Below are 21,603 nucleotides of genomic sequence, written 5' to 3' on the forward strand. Positions count from 1 at the left end.
AGAAGTCTCACCACTGGCTGTGGGCTCAAAATCTTGGGCAACTACAATGTCTGACATTCCAGAGAGGAGTGCACTACTTAGTGAGCCACAATGACACCTGTTAAACTGTACACAGGCAGCATCTTCTTGTAGACAACATTGTAGGGCATAATGCTAGGTACACAAACCAAGCTAATCAGAGGAGATTTTGCCTCAAAACTTTGGTGCAACCAGTATTCATTTGTTTTAAAATGTATTTGCACAGGAAATAGTTTTATAAAATCCTTAAGCCTTAAAACCAGGAAAACAAAGCACAGGAGGAAGCTTCTCCCATTCATGATTTGGGTCATCTGTCCAGGCAAGTTCCTCTTTTGTTTGTATTTTCTTTAAACTCTACAGGTAAGATTTTCTGAGGGTAAATGCTGATGCAAAATACACAGTCACGTTACAAAGTCGCTGCAAAAACACAAGCCCCAACGAGATTGAAAATAATCTCAAAGAAAAAATTATTTCCCCTCTTTTGTGCCTTCACTTCCCACTCATGATAAATCTGTTTCAATTATTCCTTCATCCTTTCTCTCTTCGGTCTTTTCCCCCTGCCTACAGGGTTTTGGAGCAGAGCCCGGGGCTGGAGTGCGGAGCAGTTCCTGAGCAGTGGAGCTGTAGGTTTTTGCCTGGAGCTGGAGCAGAGACAGAGCACAGCTCCAAACCCCTGCCTGCCTAGATGCCATTCTTGTTCTCAAGACAGATGAACTGACTTGTGCTCAAATGCTGCTTTTTTTTTTTTTTTTTTTCAGATTTTCTGGAATAATACATCGTGTTACTTGTATTATCTGACTATGCATAAATAGAGGAGAATGGTAGCAGGTCTCCAAATCCTCATCTGGTAAACAGCTACATCTCTGCTGATTTCAAAGGAGAACTACCATTAACACCAGTGGAGGACTTGACCCTACATGTGTCATACAAAGTAAAGTGAAGCTCTGAGGTGTGCTTGTCTCCGCAAAGTCTGTGCCCAGTGGGAGGCTAGAAACACCACTCTCCACTCTAAATAATATCCTAGTATTTTTAGGTACTGTAGATTTCATGTTGCTCAAACCTTTTTTTCTGTATTTCTAGTAAGACATCTTTTATTCTTCTCAGAAAACACATAGTTCCACATAGACTTTGAGAGACAAGCACGCCTCAGAGCTTCACTTTACAACCAAAACATCCTTTTAATGTAGAGTTTTTGTTTTTAATAAGTATATAACGTGCCTAGGAGGAGTTTTCTCCTTCCAATGTCAGGGATGAAAAATTAAGCCAAATTCTAAGACACTCCTACCAATTCCTTCTGGACCATTCAAGTTCCCTGACATAAGACCTACAGATGAAGCTTGATATCTGCAACAGTCTGCAGTGTACCCCAGCCTTGTGGGGAAGCGAAAAGGTTATTTAGAGTCAGTGCAAACAAGGGACAGGTAGATTCCAACATGCCAGTACAAGTCAGTCAAACCTGACAATTCTTCCCAGTCACCTTTTATAGATACCTTGCATCCTGCATTCCGATACTGCCTAAATACAAAACAATATATTGTAAACATAGTCGTAACTGCACACCAATGTGTAACCCTCTACAGAGCTAGAACCCACAGGAGAGTTTTAAGAAGAGATGAAGAGGGAGGATGTGACTCAGGGGCTTGGAAGTTCCAGAGGGATGACTCAGTGGGTCAGTACAAGTTAATGAGTGACCCCAATTAGAGTGGCTCAGAGGAGAGGAAAATAGGAACTGCCAAGATTAGGAATGATGCGAGTGGGTGGGCAAGAAGGCAGATGAGCCAGAGGAAGGAAAGGGAGGAATGGAGTGGCAAGTCCAGGCACCATTCTGAAGATAAGGAATGAGGCCGTGGGACAGGTTTGGAGGTGACTATGAAAGCAGTGGAGAAGGAGGAGCAGGAAGATAATAAGAATCTGGAAGCCAGTGAGGCCACAGCATTCTGGGCACCCTGAAGTTTACTGACTAGAGATTGAGGAAGATCATAAGAAAGGACATTGTAAAAGGAAAGATAGGATGTGATTAACACACGATTAAGGCTTTCAGGAGAGGCAGGGTCAAGATGAGGTTGAAGGCTACCAATGTTCAGAAGATAATTACAGACCAGGGAAAAGTGGGAGGAAAAATGTTGAGTGTCAAACATAACTCCAATATTTCCGCCCTTGGGAGCAGTATGAAGGGTCATATTAAAGTGGGTAACAGTTGTTTAAACTTTACAGATCAAAGCACTTCATTGCCATGTGGAGAATGTCTGTGATACAGAGCTAGGAGATGAGGCAATTAATACTGCATGGTTTAAGCATTGCTTGTAAAAAAACTGACCTAAATGACAATAGGTTGTTTGTCTTGTGTATATTTTTCAAGAGAGAGAGAATAATCCCAAAGTTCAATTCAATTTGACTTTTCAGACACAAACCAGTCTCAACTCTTTCCTGTTCGCTATATAAAGATGCAAGCCCTAGAAGTTTAGCTAATGACAATGCTGCCCCCAAGTGGTTAGCCTTCCTTACTGCTCAGAAATTATTTCTAACCAGACTAGCTTAATCAGAGGCAGCTGTGTAATATGCAGTTTCCTCAGGATAAACCAATCTTATAGGAATTCAGTTACATCTGTGTGCCTTCATTAGTCTCCTCCTGGTCTCTACAACAGAGATGGGCAACTGAATTAATACAAACCATACTGACTCTCTGATTTGTGGGACCATAAACCCCATTAAAACGCCTTCTTCTTTTGCAGGACCTCAGTCTTAGCTAGACCATCAAGTTCACCACAATATTAAAGGGGAAAAAAATGCCACAGAAGCCATGGAAATATCAAATTAATGATAGAGTTTAACCAATAACTCCTGTTATTACAGCTTGGGGTTAAAATACAAATCTTAATTTACAATAGCAATGGATATTGAACTCCGGCAAGAGTCAGTGCTAGATAGGTATTTCATTATAGTAAGAGTAATATCAGAAAATTATATGACTGACTCCTACTGCAAATACTGCAATAGGTATTGGCCAGACATACAGTATGAAGTTCTATGAATTTTGTGATTATAACCGTCACAGTAATACTATGAATTTGGACAACCCAAAAAGTACTCATGGCAGATACAAACAGACAAATAGAAAGAGTCATGTATGAATGGGTTAAACATAAAACACAATTGGCAGAACCTAGCCCTCAGTCAGATCCATGAAAATCCAAGAACAGAATCTGGTACAAGTTTGTGTGCCCATGTGGCAATCAGAAATCCAAGTTGCAAATTCAGTATGCTGGTCTTTAAAAGCAGAATGTTAGAGTTCCTTAAAATGCACACACATGAAATACTACAGCAGAACCAAATACTAAGTCTGTTCTCTCACTCCCAAACACATGACTGAAACAACATGTCTGCCCGTTCCTGTGGTAGTATTTATTACCTCACACTTGCCACGGAGGCCTGTCTCTTGAAGCCTGGACCAGATGCTCTGGATTCTCCCTGCATGCTCTGGGTGGCTGTTTGTGTTTCCGCAGGTACACTGGTGTTTCAGCATCAAGGTGTCATATACAAGGCCTGCGGCAGAAGTTACAAAAATTGCTTGCAATAAAAAGCTGTCTTGTGAGACATGGAAAAAAAGACCTCTGCTGTGCACTAGCACATACTGTATTGAACTGAAATCCTAAACACAATGGAAATACGCATTCCACAAGTAGATGAAGAGCATTAGGAAAACAAAATTGTAGACTGCAGTAAATGAGGTGGACAACTTGGTTATATGACCGAGTTGTGTGCAATCGTGGGGACTGGAGGTGGTGATCCAGGAGGTTCCTTCCAGTCCTATGTTCTTAACTTCTAAGGTTGGCATTGTACTATCAATCATGCAATGACTTCGCCCTGTTGGAAATTCTCAGTGTATTTGGGAAAGAAATGAATCATTAATACTACTAGAGGATGAATCTGTATGGTTTATAACATAGAATCATAGACTATCAGGGTTGGAAGGGACCTCAGGAGGCCATCTAGTCCAACCCCCTGCTCAAAGCAGGGCCAATCCCCAACTATTTCTCCTCCCGGACCCTTAAATGGCCCTCTCAAGGACTGAACTCGCAGTTAGTGAGCCAAAGCTCAAACTACTGAGCTATTCCTCCCCTTCAGCAGATGTACAAATGAAAGCAGGTGAAAGCAGAGATTTAGGCAGACGTGAATACAAGGAAGTGTTATAAAAGGACACCACATTTCTATGACTCTCACATGAAGTATTATTACAACCGCTGATAAAATGCTTCCAGGTTTTTGGATTAAGGAACAAGCGAATATGTCCCTGGAAGGGTCTTTGTTCCATAAAACAGTTTGCTTTAAAGTCGTCACAAAAAGGTTACTTGACAACACAAGACTTAAAGTACATGGAAGGCAGTTTATTAGTACACACTTAGGGATAACTATTCAATGTGTTACATGGGAATTTAGCAGTGTTATTTCCTTTAAACATGGGAGTCAAGAGGCTGAATCGCTGAGCAACAATATTTACCCAATCTCAACAATGTAGGTGACTCTGATACATGTTACACTTCCACCCAGTTACACTTCTGGACCAGGATTTGTGAATTCAGGTCAAATACACCACTCAACAAAACTACCAGTTTTTCCACAATTGTGTATTCTGGGGAATAAAGGATGACATTTTTTGTTTAAACACAACAGACACAGTGAAAAGTTTAGTTCTAGCTTTTCCTTAAGTCAGAGATAAGTTTGTGTTGGGGAGCACCCAAAAATCTTTGAAATATCAGGGGGTTCTGAGGATGCAGGATAGATTTGCAATTAGTGTTGCTCCTTTGAAAGTCAATCAATTTGCCAAAGCTGTCTTTCCACTGTGCACTGGGGCCGGTGCTGACACTTTCAGCCATTAAGGGAAGTTGTCTGGCAATTCCTCACTCTGCTCCAGTTTTTGGGACCTCTGAGTGCAGGAAAACACACACAATAGCTCCAGAGGACAGAATGGAGCTCTCATTAACTAAATGATTAAGTTAACCAAAGTTCAATTAATCAGGGCTTTACAATAAATATTCATAAAAGTGCCCACCTGTCTGCTTCTTTCTGACATTATTCAGTTCCATTAGGAGCTGTTTGGGCAATACCAAGCAATGCAAACTGAAGTTGATGAGAGGATGTGGTCTAGTAGAATGGATAGCTGTTGTTTTTGACCTCGGCACTGGGAAAGAACACTGGATTTTGCTCTGTCTCTATCTCAAATACATATCTATTATAAATAGGGGGCATGCATGCACACAGGGGTGTGTGCACATAGATAAAAAACACATAGTATAGTATTTTATATAGATACATTCATACATTTAAAGAAGAGGTGGTGGTGGGATGGGCTACATATTCTTCTTTGGTAAGTTTGGAGAGGAACCAGGACTCAGAAAAAGTCTAATTTAATTAAATTTTAAAACTCTTCCCACCCCTGGTTAAACAGTGACAAAGCAATATTTCACTGAAGTTTATCTTGTATAGTATTTATGTATTATTCCCCATTTTTAACAGACAGAGAGAGAGAGACCGTATTGTGACAGGATGCCCTAGAGCACTTCTCTGTTTGCCTTTACAAATATTTAAAAAAAAAATTCATTCCCTACCCTCCAAATCAGTATTTTCTGTATCAAGTGGACAGAACTTCAATTCAAGAAAGTAATTCTCTGTACCAATCTTACTGGGTAAGTCTCTTCTAGAATATGACTGGAGTATGGCTGAAACACTTTGCTTTTCCTTTCTGTGCCTAGCTCACCAAAATATTAAAGTTTTAAAATCTGAAAACTCTGCTGTTACTGTGAGCTGCAGTAATAAAATGGAAAATTCTTTTCCATGTAAGGGAATGAGATATGTACCAAAAACAGTTGTCTAAAAGGTTCCCCGCACCCCCGCCCCAAGAAAGAAAAAGAAAGAAAGAGTCACGACTCGAATAAGGGCAGAGAAGGATTTAAATGCACCATTTATAATGGTATAAGGAAAGAACACAAAAATATTCTTTTCCTCAACATTTTCTATTACCCAATTTCAATGACACAGACAGCTGGATTGTGACTCTCCAATGCCTTGCACCTTATGTTGGCTGTCATCTGAACTTGTGCAAGTGCAAAATGCTGCCATTCCAATTTTAAAGGGTTTTACACCCCACTTTCCACTCATTGCATGAGTATGAATAATTGCACAATGTTCAAGGTAGTGGAGAATCGGGCCCCTAGAGTTGAAAACATTTCACAAATTAAATGTTGTGAAAAGGATATTAACCAGATAAAATACACTAAGTACTCTGCACATTATTGTCTTGTCACTGTAATATGTGCCGCATACAATGTAAAGGTAATGTGGGTTTCTTCTCATTCTAAGCAATTTTTTAATCCTACTAGAACGCTTATTTTCTTTAATTTGACATCTACAATTGTAGAACTTTCAGCAGATTTATTTACAGTTTTCAAAATCACTACTCATTGTTCCATTCTAGTATATAATTATAACTGAAATTACGAGGCACATATTTCGGTAAAATGTAAACCCCATGATAGTAAATATTACTGTACAGTCAAATTTTGTAAAGACTCACACGACTGATGCTGTCACTTAAACGGTGAAGCCAGAAACAGATACGGGCAAGTCATGACTCAACTTCTAAAATGTACATAGGATCTGTAATCTTGAAGACTGGGATTTTCAAAGTGGGCTAAGAGAACTAGGTGCTCACTGTCCACTGACCTTCAATGGGGTTTGAGTGCCTAATTCCCTTAGGATCCTTTGAAAATGCCAGCACACACTATTGTATCCTTGCCCTTCTGGTGCCACTGCTGACTGCATTGTTGTTTCCATTAGAAATCAAGGTATGCAGACGTTATAAAAACTTGACATAAGGCCTGATTTTCAATAAGCAGGCAACTGCGTGGGCAGGTGCACTGCTACCCATGTGTGCCTCAATTCACAGCTGCATGCACAGGTACCAAAGGCTCGCACTTTACATTTAACTGCTGTTATTAATGTAGGCCAACAAACTTACAGACCAAGCTGGTTGTCTTTCAGGGTATGGAAAAACATTGGTTTATCTACTTCAGTTATTTAGCGCAAAGAAAATAAAAATAGGAATTGTCATTTGGCCTTGAGACGTTTTTGCACACAGTCATTTTCATTATTTGGTAAGACATTCATTCCCAAAACGGCCTTTGGTACATAGGGAAGAAATCAGTGCATGTTACAAAACTCTTAACTACCTAATGTAGGAATTGAAAAACTCCATACGAGTGATTATCCAAAACAGAATTTACCAAAGAAAATAGAATGCATACGAAAGAGTTTTGATGATGGTCCTTAATGGCTCAGGAAGGAGCAAACTTTTCTCTCTTTAGGTCTCTGGGGGAGAACAGTATCCTACATACATTTAGACACTTTAGTAGCTGATCCAAGAATGAGGAATTGTGCCTACCTACCTTCCAGGACGGGGCTAATATGGACTATAACAAGAAAACAATATCCATGTTATAAAAAAGCCCATTACTGCATACTTACAATTTAAGCTCAGCTGCCAGACCATTTACACTAAGGACTGAATATTTTCCTTTTTTTCCCTCTCTCTCACAATACAACAGTGAAATTAAACTGTAAAAAATCTATTTAAAAACCAATGTATCTCTCTTATGCTAAAATCCATTCAGTGCAGGAGGGCCAGGCGATCAGGTAACTTGACGGCTACTTTAACGTAAGACAAGTGACTACCATCCACCATCTGTGAAGTGATCTGCCTCGGACATACCCCTTCCTGCTCCTTACACCAGGGAGGAGCAGGAGCTGACTGGCAGAGCAAGCTCCTATGCCAATGATACAACAGCTGAGAATTTCCCCTGTCCCTGGGAGGAATTCACAACAAGGCTGCTGCAGCCAGACCACAGCCTGTTTGTGACACTCAGAAGGTGCAAAAGGGCTTGAACTGGGGCAGAGAACATGGTCCAAAATCTGCCTGGAAGTAAATTAAGAGTTCAGGCTAGAAGCATTGCTTGGTATACTGTCTTTTATCAATCATGCTGTGCCTCTTCCTTCCTCATGTTTACATCAACTGCATGGTTTAGTCTGAATTGGCCTTGTTTCTGGGAATGTACAGTCATAACACTGCATCGCTTTCACCTTTTTTTTTTTAGCTTAATTAAAATACACATATAGTATTCTCCCTCTATAGGATCTCTCCCTTTGGTGATGGAGGTTGGTGGGAGGGGAGAGGGTGGAATATGGTGTATAATGACTGACGCAGATTGTTCCATCCCCCACTTAGTAAGAGAGCATGAGGTTAGCCACAGCCATAACAACATCTTGGCCTCCAACTGATAGTAGGGAATACACCAGGTTTGGGGGTGGCTTTTTCACGGGATGGCAAACCGTGCCTCCTCCAATGATGCATTAGCATGACCCATTCCACTTCTACATGGTCAAGTGCTTTTTAAGGAATAAATGATAATGGACCCAAACAGAACCCTCAGCCACATCCAATCACCCTCCAATGCCCTGAAATATTACCTGTTGTGAACCTTGGCTTAGTGGGTGGCTCCTGCACGGACATGGGGAAGGTGGCAGATGCAGGTGAGGACTGTGCACGAGACAGAGGCCGATGTCCTCCAAAAGACACTGGAATGCCAGCTGCCTCCATTGATGCCTGGTAGTTTCTCAGTTGGTGAATGCGCTGCTGCTCTAGTAGAAGGGCTTGCTGTTGGGAGGGATGGAAAGGACTATAAGGGGACGGTTCACGCAAATATCGAAGTTTAAAAAAGGTTGGCATGGAATTTTAAAAATAATATTCTTTGGAGTTTTGGTTTATTTCCTAGATGCAGTAAACACACACACACACACACACACACTGAACATACATACTAAAATAAAGCATGCTAAAATAAAGGCTTGATCCAAAGCCCAATGAAACAGTGGAAATGGTCCCATTAAATTCCATGAGCTCTGAATCAGAGACTTAGTACACACTCACTCACACTGCAGAGTCTAGGCACCCTTACACAGCTATTCAAGTGCAGCTTTTAAAAAGCTCAAATTTGCTTTTGGATACAAAACCACACACTGACTTTGCAGCCTTGCATGATTTATGTTTTTGCAACTCAAGATCACCACTCCCCTTCTGAATATGTGTAATAGTCTAAATCTGCACAAGAGTTATCACCCAGAGGCCCTACATGTGACTGGATCAGGGCTGACGGCAGAATGTTCCCAATGGAGGACCCTTCACTAAATGGCTTTCCCATATTGATCCATCAGACAAGGGTCAGGACCAAGACCGTGCCAAGCTCAGATACTTGTGCAGACACCAGAAGCAATTAAGACAAATTAACTGAAGGTGTTATGTTAAATAACATTAAAACCCTGCATAGACTGCGTACTTTAGAAACAGAGAATTTAACGTGAGTGTGACCTTCTGTATATCACAGGCCACCAGGACCACCCTGCACCCACACACTAAACCCAATAACTGAAATTAAACCAAAATATTGCAGACATCAGGAGACTAAACTATTATGTGTCACATGCGGAGAATAGGGGGTACTGAGGTGTACCAGTGCCTGAGGCCCTTGCAATGGCAGGCAATTACACAATTACACAAGATACACTCAGATGATCCAGCAAGAAACCTGCTGAGGAAGGCAAAATTTATCCCAGGCCAAGCTGATCGAGGGGAAAAATTCCTTCCCAGCCATTGGGTGGGACAACCGTTTCACTCTTGTGGGTTGGATGCCAGTTGTGGGGCACCTCTGCAGTCCACATATAGAAATACATGCTGTAGAACATGGTGTCCTCCATGCACTGTAATCATTCACATATAGCATGTGAGATTATGCTGCACAGAGGATGCCACTTTGCAGTGCAGGTTTCCTCGGGGATGGGATGTGAGGTGTGTGTGGACGCTTTTGAGGGCCAGATATGGCCCACTGGCTGCCAATTAGACCACTGTTAGTTAGACCCTGTGCATGTAAGCAAGAACCAGTCAGCAAGCACCGGAGGGAGAGAACGCTCGGTGCAACCTCAGAACACTGGCCTTTGTTCCCAAAGGGGATTAAGTAAAGTGAACTAAGACCATTTTACTTCTGAATGAGTGTGTCCACATGGGAGGTTAATAAGCTTTAAACTAATGCATTTTAATGTCACATCTTTAGTTAACTCCACTTAGCTTTTTGGAGTGTCCCCATATAGAAAAACGCTCAGTCTTCTGTCTGAACTGTGAAAGACGCTATCTTTTTGGGAAAAAGAATGAGGAGTACTTGTGGCACCTTGGAGACTAACAAATTTATTTGAGCATAAGCTTTCGTGGGCTAAAACCCATTTCATCGGATGCATGCAGTGGAAAATACAGTAGGAAGATATATATACACAGAGGACATGAAAAAATGAGTTTTGCCATACTAACTATAATGAGGGTAATCAGTTAAGGTGGGCTATTATCAGCAGGAAAAAAAAAAAAAACCTTTGTAGTGATAATTAAGATGGCCCATTTCCAACAGTTGAGAAGAAGGTGCGAGTAACAGTAGGGAAAAAATAGGCTCTACTTTGTATAACGACCCAGCCACTCCCAGTCTTTATTCAAGCCTAATTTAATGGTGTCAAGTTTGCACATTAATTCCAATTCTGCAGTTTCTTGTTGGAGTCTGTTTTTGAAGTTTTTTTGTTGGAGTACTGTGACTCTGAGGTCTGTAATCAAGTGACCAGGGAGGCTGAGGTGTTCTCCAACTGGTTTTTGAATGTTATAATTCTTGACATCTGATTTGTGTCCATTTATTCTTCTGCGTAGAGACTGTTCAGTTTGGCCAATGTACATGGCAGAGGGGTATTGCTGGCACATGACATATCACATTGGCAGATGTGCAGTTGAACGAGCCTGATATGATTAGGTCCTATGACGGTGTCCCCTGAATAGATATGTGGACAGAGTTGGCAATGGGCTTTGTTACAAGTATAGGTTCCTGGGTTAGTGTTTTTGTTGTGTGGTTGCTGGTGAGTATTTGCTTCCGGTTGGGAGGCTGTCTGTAAGCAAGGACTGGCTTGTCTCCCAAGACTTGTGAGATGAGGGATCGTCCTTCAGGATAGGTTGTAGATCCTTGATGATGAGCTGGAGAGGTTTTAGTTGGGGGCTGAAGGTGACTGCTAATGGCGTTCTGTTACTTTCTTTGTTGGGCCTGTCCTGTAGTAGGTGATTTCTGGGTACTCTTCTGGCTCTGTCAACTTGTTTCTTCACTTCAGCAGGTGGGTATTGTACTTGTAATAATGCTTGATAGAGATCTTGTGGGTGTTTGTCTCTGTCTGAGGGGCTGGAGCAAATGTGGTTGTATCTTACAGCTTGGCTGTAGACAATGCTTCATGTAATGTGGTCTGGATGAAAGCTAGAGGCATGTAGGTAAGTATAGCAGAGAGTAGGTTTCCGGCATAGTCACATAAACACCACTCTATCGCTTATTAGCACTGTACTGTCCAGGAAGTGGATCTCTTGTGTGGACTGGTCCAGGCTGAGGTTGATGGTGGGGTGGAAATTGTTGAAATCCAGGTGGAATTCCTCAAGGGTCTCCTTCCCGTGGGTCCATATGATGAAGATGTCATCAATGTAACGCAAGTAGAGGAGGGGCACTAGGGGACGACAGTTTTCTTTTTAGGGTTGCTCAGGTAATTGTCTGAGATTAATACCTTATGTCTATATTTTTATTATGGCAGAGGGAAGCTGTAAATTTGGGAAGGATTCTTGCTGCAGCCAACTGTTAGCAGCATGATGTTAAATGCTGCTTAAGTTTTATTAATGCAAATGTGCCCAAATGTTCAGGCAATAGGCTCATGTTTGTGTAAATCAAATAAATAATGGGCAATAGAAGCATGGCTGCAAACTGAAATCTAGAAGATAACTAAAGAATGCAAATGCTAGAAAAAACAGATCTTACACTGGTCTCTGCAGCTCATCAAACCTAGATACAGGCAGACTACCAAGGGGAAGAAGTTCAAAAGCACAGAGCCCTCATCTGGAGGGCAGAAAGCAAGAACATCCCTATCAGTATGAACTGCCATGATGGAGTAAGCTGAGAGGGAATCTTACAAGTATCCAGGTACCAGCACACTAAAGCCTCTCAAACATCTCACACTTGCAAATTAAAAGGAAACCAGTGCAGAGCTTTGAGCACAAGTGCTATGCACTCAATGTGGCCCTCATACTTCGAGGGGCAGACACACTCTGTACCTCTGGGTCAGGAATGTCGAATCTGTGGCCTTCAAGGCTCTAGACTGTGACCTGGCAAGGGTATTGAGAAGGTAGCATATATGGGATGATGAACTGAAAATATGCTCCCTGATTTTTAGGCTGAAGTGTTTGAATCAAGCCCAGCACACTGGGGAGAAGTCAGGGGGCAGCTGGACTCCAGCAGTTGCATGGAGCAATTGATTTGCATTTGACTCACAAAGGGCAAAGAGGCCCAGCCAGTTGCCCTCAAACCCTGTCCTGGTCTGCAGGACATAGATGAACATGGGCTAGGTAGCTCTGGAAACATTAGGTTGCTTGGGATTAAGTACTGAAAAGGGAGTGGGGCCAGTGACAACTGGGGTCAGCTGACACCTTCCCCCTTTTTACTGCTGTAAGGACATGATACCTTTGGGAGATATTTGAAGGTAATGAAGTTGCAGCCACTTGATCCTCATTTGGCTCCCTGCTATTCATAATGCACTGGTCTTGCAGCATTTCCACGAGGTCAACAAACTTCTGCTGTGCTAGTCCTATACAGGAGGCTGGTTCCAGGGTCGAGGGCTCCGTGCCAAAAACACCCTGCCCCTTCTCCCTTCATTCTGGGGCTAACAGTTCAACTTAGACAAAATCCTCAGCCTGCAAATATCTACTAATCAAAGATGTATTTGTTTATTTTAAGTTTCACTTTTTCTCTTATATAGGAGGAATAAGAGAGGCCCACAACTACAAACATGTGCACTATATTTTGAATAGCTAATACGGATTCAAAACCAAGGTGAGGTGAACTTTCACAACACTTTCAACTAAGCTTTCACAGCATTTAGCTCCATTTTAGAGAGCACTAAGTGACTGCTTTCCCACACCACACCTATTGTTGGTGGGTATTCTATTACTGGATGCTTTTAGAACCTTAAAACTTGGAGTGTGGCCATCTATCTACATACCCAAACATACTTAAACAGCAATGCAGGCCAGGAAGACCATCCTGCATGCACCTTGCACAAGTTTTCCACTCCTATCCACTTTATGCAATGTTTATTAATATACGAATATGGGTTTTTTTCTGCCCAAGTATGGTGACACACTGAGAAGTTACTGCTATTTTCACAGCTCATGGCTTCTTCTGTGGGCTGGACCATAAGACACACATCTCTGGAGTTAGGAGGCAAAAGAGCATATATTCTATCTTTAAAAACCAAACTAGAACCATACAATGCCAGAAACACACACAGCCTCCTGATAAAAATCAGTGATTTACAACAAATGTTACCATATTGCAGCAGAAAAGACAGGACCAGAGCCTCAACTGGTGTAAAGCAGCATAAAATCACTGACTGAAGTGGAGCTACACCAATTCTCAGCAACTGAGAATCTGACCAGTTACATTAGCAAAGGACACAGAGAAGTAGAATTATGACAAGTGACCACTGGCAGAGATGTCCAAGGTCTTGAGCATGGGCTTATGAAACACCTACTCTGTATATGTTCAAGGCCTAACATGATACCAAACAAGTAAACGAACGCTGTTTAACAGTCACCTTTGGAATTCTAGGTATTCCTGTGCAGAAGTCACAGTTTATTTGCCTGTATTATTCACTGTTTACAAGGCTGATCTATTTAATGAAGGCATCTCGGGATTTTTTCCTAATAGTAATAGGTATTTTTCTGTTTTCTTGACTTTCTCAGTACAGATGAGATACAGTCAGGCACTTGTTTCCTTCCTCTTTAATCCACAAACCTGGCCTACCAAGGGTATACAGATCCCAATGCAAAAGACTCTATATTAATTTATTTATCCTAATTGTATTGCATGCAATGAATATCCTGCTCTCCATAACACTCAGGGCTGCTCCTCTAGCTGGGGATCAGGAACCAAAGGAATACATCTGTGATGCTGTCTGTGCTGGCTGCATGGAGGGGAGGTAGCATAGGAGCAGTTTTAGCACAAATATGACCTGAAGATTCCTTCAATTAGAAGGAATCCTCCAGCAGCCAGATGCCCTAGCTTTAAGATCGTTTTGTGCTGTCAGAGTGGTGCAAGCCAGTCACAGTACACTGGAGACTCAAGAGACCAGTATCCACTGTGATAAGGCAGGAATTCCACTTTATTTTCTAAAGAAATGACATTTGTTTCCTAGAGTTGGCACACTGTCCTTTAGTGAACAAGTCATGTGTTGATAGCACGGCGGGGGTGGAGAAGGCTGCCTGAAACTGGCAAAAGCAGGGGCACAGACATTAGAAATAATCACTTTCTTTCTGCCTAAATGCAGGTCCAATTTGCATACTTTCAACCAAGCTAATAAACCTGGAACCATGTGTACCGTGTTCCTGTGTATAAGTCATTACAAGAAATATACAGTTTTGCCCTGATGCTTCGTTTCCCCCCGGCAATCCAGTCACACTTCCTGTATGCAACGTCTGCAGATGACTTGGTATGCTGGCCACCAAATGTCTCTTGGTGAAAAGTGCCGTGTTCCAGCTGAATCCCAAAGGACATAGAAATGTTTCCAAAGGTTGCATCATGCTGTAATTACAGCTAACATTATATTCCACAGGCAATGGGGATTCACCAATTTGTAACATACTTCTCAGCGGCTTTAGGTAAAGCCCATTGAAGTCAATGAAAAAACTCTTATTGACTTAAATGGTCTTTGGATCAGATCCTAATTGCACTGTCTTGCAGTAGTGCCTCCTCTCACCCCCTGCTTGTGCCAAACACATAATACTATAGTCATAAAATTCAAGTGCTGTCATCTCTGTGGACCATACATTGGTGCACTGCTGTCCTTATTCCTCTTCTAATGGGGTTCAATATACAGCTGTGTAATGATACCCCAGCCCTTCTATCTTCTAACCGTATTTAGAGATGGCAATATGACGACGCTTATTGATATATTATTTAATTTCTATAATTCTAAGGATAAGTACTTCATTATTCTTTGCTTATTAAACTTATTAGAAGTTGGGTTAATTTTAGAAGTGTTTTCATGTAGTTAATCGACTTGGACTTCAAATGTATACTAATTATAAATACTCTATGCTTCACACATATTTGCCCCTTTAAAATCAATAATAATTGTACAGTAAAAGCTTTGTTATCTGGCATATTGGGAGAACGGGAGTGCCAGTCAGTGAAAAATTCCAGGTAATTAAGCGTTATGCTTACCAATGGAATACTAATTTTCAAAGAGTTAAAATTCAATAAAATGAATAAATAGCATACAGGTACTCACCAATCCAGTAGCAGTACTGCATTGCAGAGTGGTTGGTTTCTTGAAGCAGTTAGGTGTATACAGGTAAAGTGTTCTATACAGTAGGTTATCTTATGACACTACATATCACTATGGGAGGCGCATGTCAGACAACCAGATCACTAAAAATACACTTAACACTAAAACTACACTGAACATAATTTAATTTTTTTTTGATGATTCAGAAGGCACTTCAGGATCTTGCAGTGCTCAGGATAGTTATTATCAACATCAGTTATCACTGTAGATGTAGACTATGTAGGAGATTGGGCTGAATCTGTCTGTAATGATACTATGACACAGCCTGGAAGCTGCTTTTTTGTATAAATCCCTGATACCAGCTTGCTTACTTGTCTTCTGCCCCTTTTGCATAAAAGTAGAGTGCAGAATGTGCAATTACATAACATGCTGGGCAATATACTAGTCCTGGTTACTAGATTGAAGATTTGTATTGGGAGATATCAGAAATGCTAGTTAATAGAGCTTTCTGGTTGATAAAGTGCCAGATAATACAGCTTTTACTGTATAATTTGAAGCATATCACTGAATACAGTACCAAGACACTGTGTGTACAGCAAAATGATGGCAACACTACTCCCAGCAAGCAGTTGGCTCAGTCCTCAAAATGGATCAGACCATCATATGGTACCACCAGGGATTCAGTCCTCTGCCCACTGCTGCTCTGTCTCTCTTTGAAGGGGACCTAGCAGATCTGGCAGCCTCTCTGCTGCGTCCAGCATGCAGCTCTCTGTGCTGTGGGGTTTTCCCAAGCAGTTGTGCCCTTCACACTGCTGGGGATGTTTTGGCATGCTGGCAAATACTTGAAAGAGCAGCAGCTCAGCACTACTTCTGCCTCCACCAAAAAGAAGATAGTCTATATGTCTCTCATTGAAACTCCCTGCGAGGCTATGCTAGCATACACTGCCCTTCTAGCTATTTCATTATTACAGATATTAATCCATATTACTATCTCTGCAAACTTATCTCAAATACCTCAAAATTGGTACAGAGCAGACGGTGGCAGCAGAAGCTTACCAACAGTTCAATGCCAGTCTGCTTCCATCATACTTCAAGAGACCACTTTGTATATCACTCACCTGACGGAATAGCAGCTCCTGTTCGGCTTGCCGCTGCCCTGGGTCTAGTTCCAGTGGTGGCTCTGTTTCCTCTTCATCACTCTCAATGGGCTCTTGTTTCACCTGCACCATACTGGCCAACCCTTGCACCTCCTTTTGGCTTGAGACTCGGTCACTGTATGGCTCCTCCAGAAGTGCTTGGTGTTCTCGTAACTCCTCTTCTGTCTCCTCAGGGTGGCTTTCATGCTGGCGGGCTGGTTCATTCGGTTTTGGTATCATCTGAAAACATCCCAGAGGTTAACTGATAAATAAAGTGTAACACATCAGAGTTAAAGCTGACTGTGTTCTCAACTAAAGAATCAACTTAATGAAAGCAAAATAAAAAGTGACTTAAAATTTCTTAAAACTAGCTCCAAAACAAAAGGATAATTATAGTAAAGAGAAAGAGACTGGGTTAGCCTATTAATCTCTTATCAGGGAAACATGTCCTAAGTAACAATGATCCTCTTATTTTTTTGTTGATTTTTCTCTCATGAAACTGGAATCCCCTAAAGCCTGTATGCTTTGCAGGGCTGCTCCACTTCATTCAGCGTCCGCAAGGAAACAACCATTTGGCAGTAAAAACCCAGAAGGAAATGAGTGACAGAGTTGTTCTTGTCTGGGTTTCCTGTTTGCCAAGCCTCTTTCTGACATACCCATAAATCGCTTCTTACAATACCAGACGCCTTCCTCCTGGTTCCCAGTGAAGCTGAAGTCAAGTATTTTAGCTACTATGGGAGAGAAAAGTTGCGTTTGGTGATTTGTACCACAACTACAAAAATAAACACCAAGATTCGTGCTGCCCTACACTTAGTCAAGTGCTGCTAGTAAGCTTGTTTCCTCCAGCGGTCACACTCACTTTGCAATCTCAGATCCCAAGTGTTTGGGAGTCCATGTGACTGTGACCCTAAGAGCCCCTCCGTACCAACTGGCAAAGGGTTTCCTGTTCTGTCAGCAACTCCTACCACTCCTGACAAACTCACTACAACCAACACATTGCTGTCACAGAATCTATCTATCTATAAAGTATATCATCTGAGGAATCAAAAGGAAGCTGGTGACACACGGGTCACTAATATCACTGTGACATTTATGTACTAACACTACATGAGGAATTATATATACATATTAATATTAGGCTTTAAAGTCTGTAACCAAACAAAGGGAGAAACTGGTTTCTTCCAGTCCAGAGGCAAAGTAGTGATCTCTCTCTGGTAGGCAGATTAAGCGTTGTGAGCCAAAAACAATGGGAGCTATACTGGCATGCAAAGTCAATAGGGAAAACAAGTTGATGGGGGTGGGGGAGAAATGTGAGCACAATATGGCGGCAGTACACCAGGGGAAAACCAACAGGAATGCATTTCAAAGGTCTACTGGACTATAACAAGGGGTGCAAGGAGAAAACCATTTCACTGAGGATGCTATTGGCAGAGAGCGGTGATTCATGAAGGCACGGATACTGGATTGACTGAAAACCAACAAGCTCTGCAGAAAGACTTCAAGGGTGAGAAACTGCTTTAGACAACGGTTGTAGCCTATTAAGTCAAGTCTTAGTGCTGGTCTACACCGGAAACTTACACTGACAGAGCTACTTCTCTCAGGAATGTAAAAAATTCACACCTCTAGAAGTGTATTAAGCCAACCTAAGGCTATGTCTACACTACAGCCTATGTTGGCAAAATGTACGTCACCCAGTGGCGTGAATATTCCACCCCCGAGCAGCATGAGTTACGCTGTCATAAGCGTTAATGTGCACAGAGCTATGTCAGCAGGAGAGCTCCTCCTTTGAGGTGATGGGGGGTGAGGTATTATCCCTATTATGCAGATTGGAACTGGGTCCTGGGTGCAGGAGGTGATGTTCAGTGGGATGGGGGTTCTGAGTGGGGGGGGATAGGCTCGGGGAGGAAGGCCCAGATGCACGGGGATTGGATAAACAGGGGCAGCAGCTCCCCCTACAGTAACCCCTCCCCACAACTGGAACCCCCCAACCAAACACCCCGCATCAGGAACCCCCTGCACCCAGAACCCCTCCACCAAGCCCTCTGAACCTTCACCCCACCAAGCCTCACCCCCTGCATCGGGAGCCCCCCACACCCCCACTGAGCCCCAAGCAGCTGCACCCTGACCCACCAAGCCCCACTCCCCCAGCTCCCATACCCCCCACTGAGCCCTAATCACCTTCACCTGAACTCCCCTAGAGAGTCCCACTCCCCCTGCACCCAGATCCCCCTACTGGGTCCCTGAGCATCCAGATTCCCCCCTCCCCATACCCAGACTCCCCACCAAGCTGCCCGCACCCAGGTTGCACCACAATGAACCCTGGTACTCTTGAGGGAATTCTGCACCAAAAATTTTAAAAAAATTTAAATGCTGCATATTTTCTTTGTTCAAAATAGCACACTAACACCATTAAAATATAATCAGATCATTTTCAATTATTTTGGTAATTTATTTCAAAATACTTGTCAGCAAATAATTAAAAATGATGTGATTATATTGTCTTATTTTGACAAATAAAATACACAGAATTTTTAAATACTGTGCGCAGAATTTTTAATTTTTTGGCACAGAACTCTTTCAGGAGTAGCATATGCATAAGGTGGGTGAAATAAAATTCCACAGTGAACTTTATTTCTGGCATTTCCTACCTTCTAAATGCTTGACTTTGCAACCTTAATGTTCTTTTAATGTACGTTTTTGTGTGTAATTTCCTAAGTTTAAAAAAAACCCTGAAAAAACAAATTCCATCATAGGCATCATATTGACACCTTCAGGTATCACCAGCAGGGCTGGAACCTTTAGATCCACCACAAAGACCTCTGCCACTTGATCTAACGGGTAACTGATAGCAGCAACAGGCTCTCATCCAATATGTGGATCAGACTAGCGGGGGATCAGACAGGCAGTTTGCAAGTGGGCTTCAGATATTTGCTGATGGTGAAGGAATAAAAAAAATTAAGGAATCCTGGGTTCCATTCTAGGCTCTGGAAGGGAGTGAGCTCTAGTGGGTACAGACTCTTCTGCCCATCTCCCTCCCAACTAGTCTTTATCCAAATTCTGTCTCTTTCCCACCCCTGGTTCCTTCTCCCAGTCCCACTTTCCTTGCCCACCCAGACCAAGTTTCCACTCTACTTCCCACTCTGCTTCTCAACCCAGTTCCAGTCTCCATGCCTGGCCAGTCCTAGATCCTTGCTCCAGGTTTCTTGTCTGAACTGTCTCCCCCACTCATCCCATCCCAGCTCCGTGCACCAAGCCTACCCGGTTCTTATCCCAGTCAAACCCTTCCCTGGCTCCTTGTCCTAGTCTCTTTGATGAACACATCCCAGTTCTCCCCCACACCGCAAGCTCCTTGTCAGATATGTTTGCCTTCCCCTGCACACTGGTTTCTAGTCCTAGTCTCTTTGTCTAGCCAGTCACAGTCTCCTCACGGCTCCTCATTCGAGCTCAGTGTTTTCCTGTTCCAACAGGCTCCTAGTCTATCCTCTGCCCTTGTGTGTCTCACCAGCTCTTCCCAGATTTCTCGCCCAATCAATCTCCGACTCCTTATCCAGCAAGTCTACTTTCTCCTTGACACCCCTCCAGTCCTAGTCTCACCAGACTTCTTGCCTCAAGCTATTCTTTTCCCTTCCCCCAGCCTAGCTTTTGTGTCCTCCGCATTTCAATCATACCGCTTCCTGCTCCTCTCTGCTTCGGCACCCCAGGGGTTCACTGAGATCACAGCAGAGACAGGTTCACTGCTCTTAGTTCCAGTGCTCAGCACCACCCTGGTTCTGAGCAGTCATTACAGGGAGAGCATGGCTTTGCCCCTGTACCCTTAGAATGGAGCATTCACAAGCGTTGCTTCACCATATCTAGGAGCTGTGAGGAGATGGTGCATGCTCAGCTGCTCTGTGGGGATGGCACATGTTCAGTCAGTGCTAGGAGCTGTGAGGGATGGCATGTCTTCAGATGGGATGGCACCTGTATAGGCCAGTCATCACTAGGAGCTGTGAGAACTCACTCCGTGAGGACAGAATCTTTGGAGATTTGAGCAACTAAACTCTAAGTCGTCTCCACTGAGCCTGGGCAAACTGAAATTTTTGAAAGTTGAACTTGGTCAAATTTGGGTGGATTTTCACGGGGATGGCAAAAGGCACACCCGTGACACAGAAGCTACCTTGCCTTCAAATTTCAAGTACCTGCTCCAAAGGGGGGGGGGGGGGGGGCAGGGACTAGAAATTTTAAAAGAAAATGTTGCCAGAATTTTTTATCAGCAGCAACACATCTTTTCCCCCAGCCTTGTTCTCAGAAAAGTCTGAACTATTTTGGCAGAAATTTTCCAAAAAATTCAGCCCGAGGCAGACATCTGACATGGAAAATTGAAAAGCAAATGGTAAAGGTTTGGCAAAACCACAAGCAACTGAAAATAGAGTGCCATGAGCCCTGCCTATGATTAAAAGACAATAATCCATTACGTGACTTTTAGTTATGCTGCTACGCTACATATGTGAGCATTCTGAGAATAATTTTTCCATGTCCGCATTTGGATATTATCCCATGGGATAAAACTGCCACACACACAGTAAGTTAAGCATTTTAACTCATTACTTTAACAAGTAAAACAAATGGAAATTGTCCTCAGTCAGCTAGTTCAGCTCCCCCCACCCCCTTTTTTCCATGGACATGACAAATCACAATTTTAACTAGGTCTGAGTTCAGGCTACTGAAAGAGGCATCAGTCTGTACAATATCACACACACATTTCAAACTCCTGGGAGGTCTAAATGAAAGCCTCAATGAGTCCAGTAGGTACGTCACAGTGAAGTCTTTGGACACTTACAAGTGTTGGCAAGGGAGTCTTAAAAAACTAAACAAACAAGCCACTGAAGTGTAATTTACTTACTAACAAAGAAACTGAACCTACTGCCTGCTTCCAGCAATCCTGATTTTGAACTCCACCACACAAAGCATGTTTAGAGTGAGGTAAGGGAAATCTCCATAGCAACAGCAGCTCCACACCACA

At 42.6% G+C, this 21,603-nt stretch overlaps 1 protein-coding gene across 8 annotated transcripts in view; it reads right to left on the bottom strand.

Moving 5' to 3' along the window:
* Positions 1 to 21,603, bottom strand: part of HDAC4 (histone deacetylase 4) — a 428,143-nt gene that overhangs the window by 74,962 nt on the left and 331,578 nt on the right. For all 8 annotated transcript variants that reach the window (XM_050969402.1, XM_050969401.1, XM_050969399.1 and 5 more), the window contains 3 exons: positions 16,584 to 16,841; positions 8,539 to 8,725; positions 3,428 to 3,561 (listed from right to left, as the gene is read on the bottom strand). In XM_050969402.1, the coding sequence (XP_050825359.1) occupies positions 3,428 to 3,561; positions 8,539 to 8,725; positions 16,584 to 16,841 (579 nt within the window). The remainder of the gene's footprint in view (positions 1 to 3,427; positions 3,562 to 8,538; positions 8,726 to 16,583; positions 16,842 to 21,603) is intronic.

This window comes from Gopherus flavomarginatus, chromosome 10, assembly GCF_025201925.1.
Source record: "Gopherus flavomarginatus isolate rGopFla2 chromosome 10, rGopFla2.mat.asm, whole genome shotgun sequence".
Classification (NCBI taxonomy): Eukaryota; Metazoa; Chordata; order Testudines; family Testudinidae; genus Gopherus; species Gopherus flavomarginatus.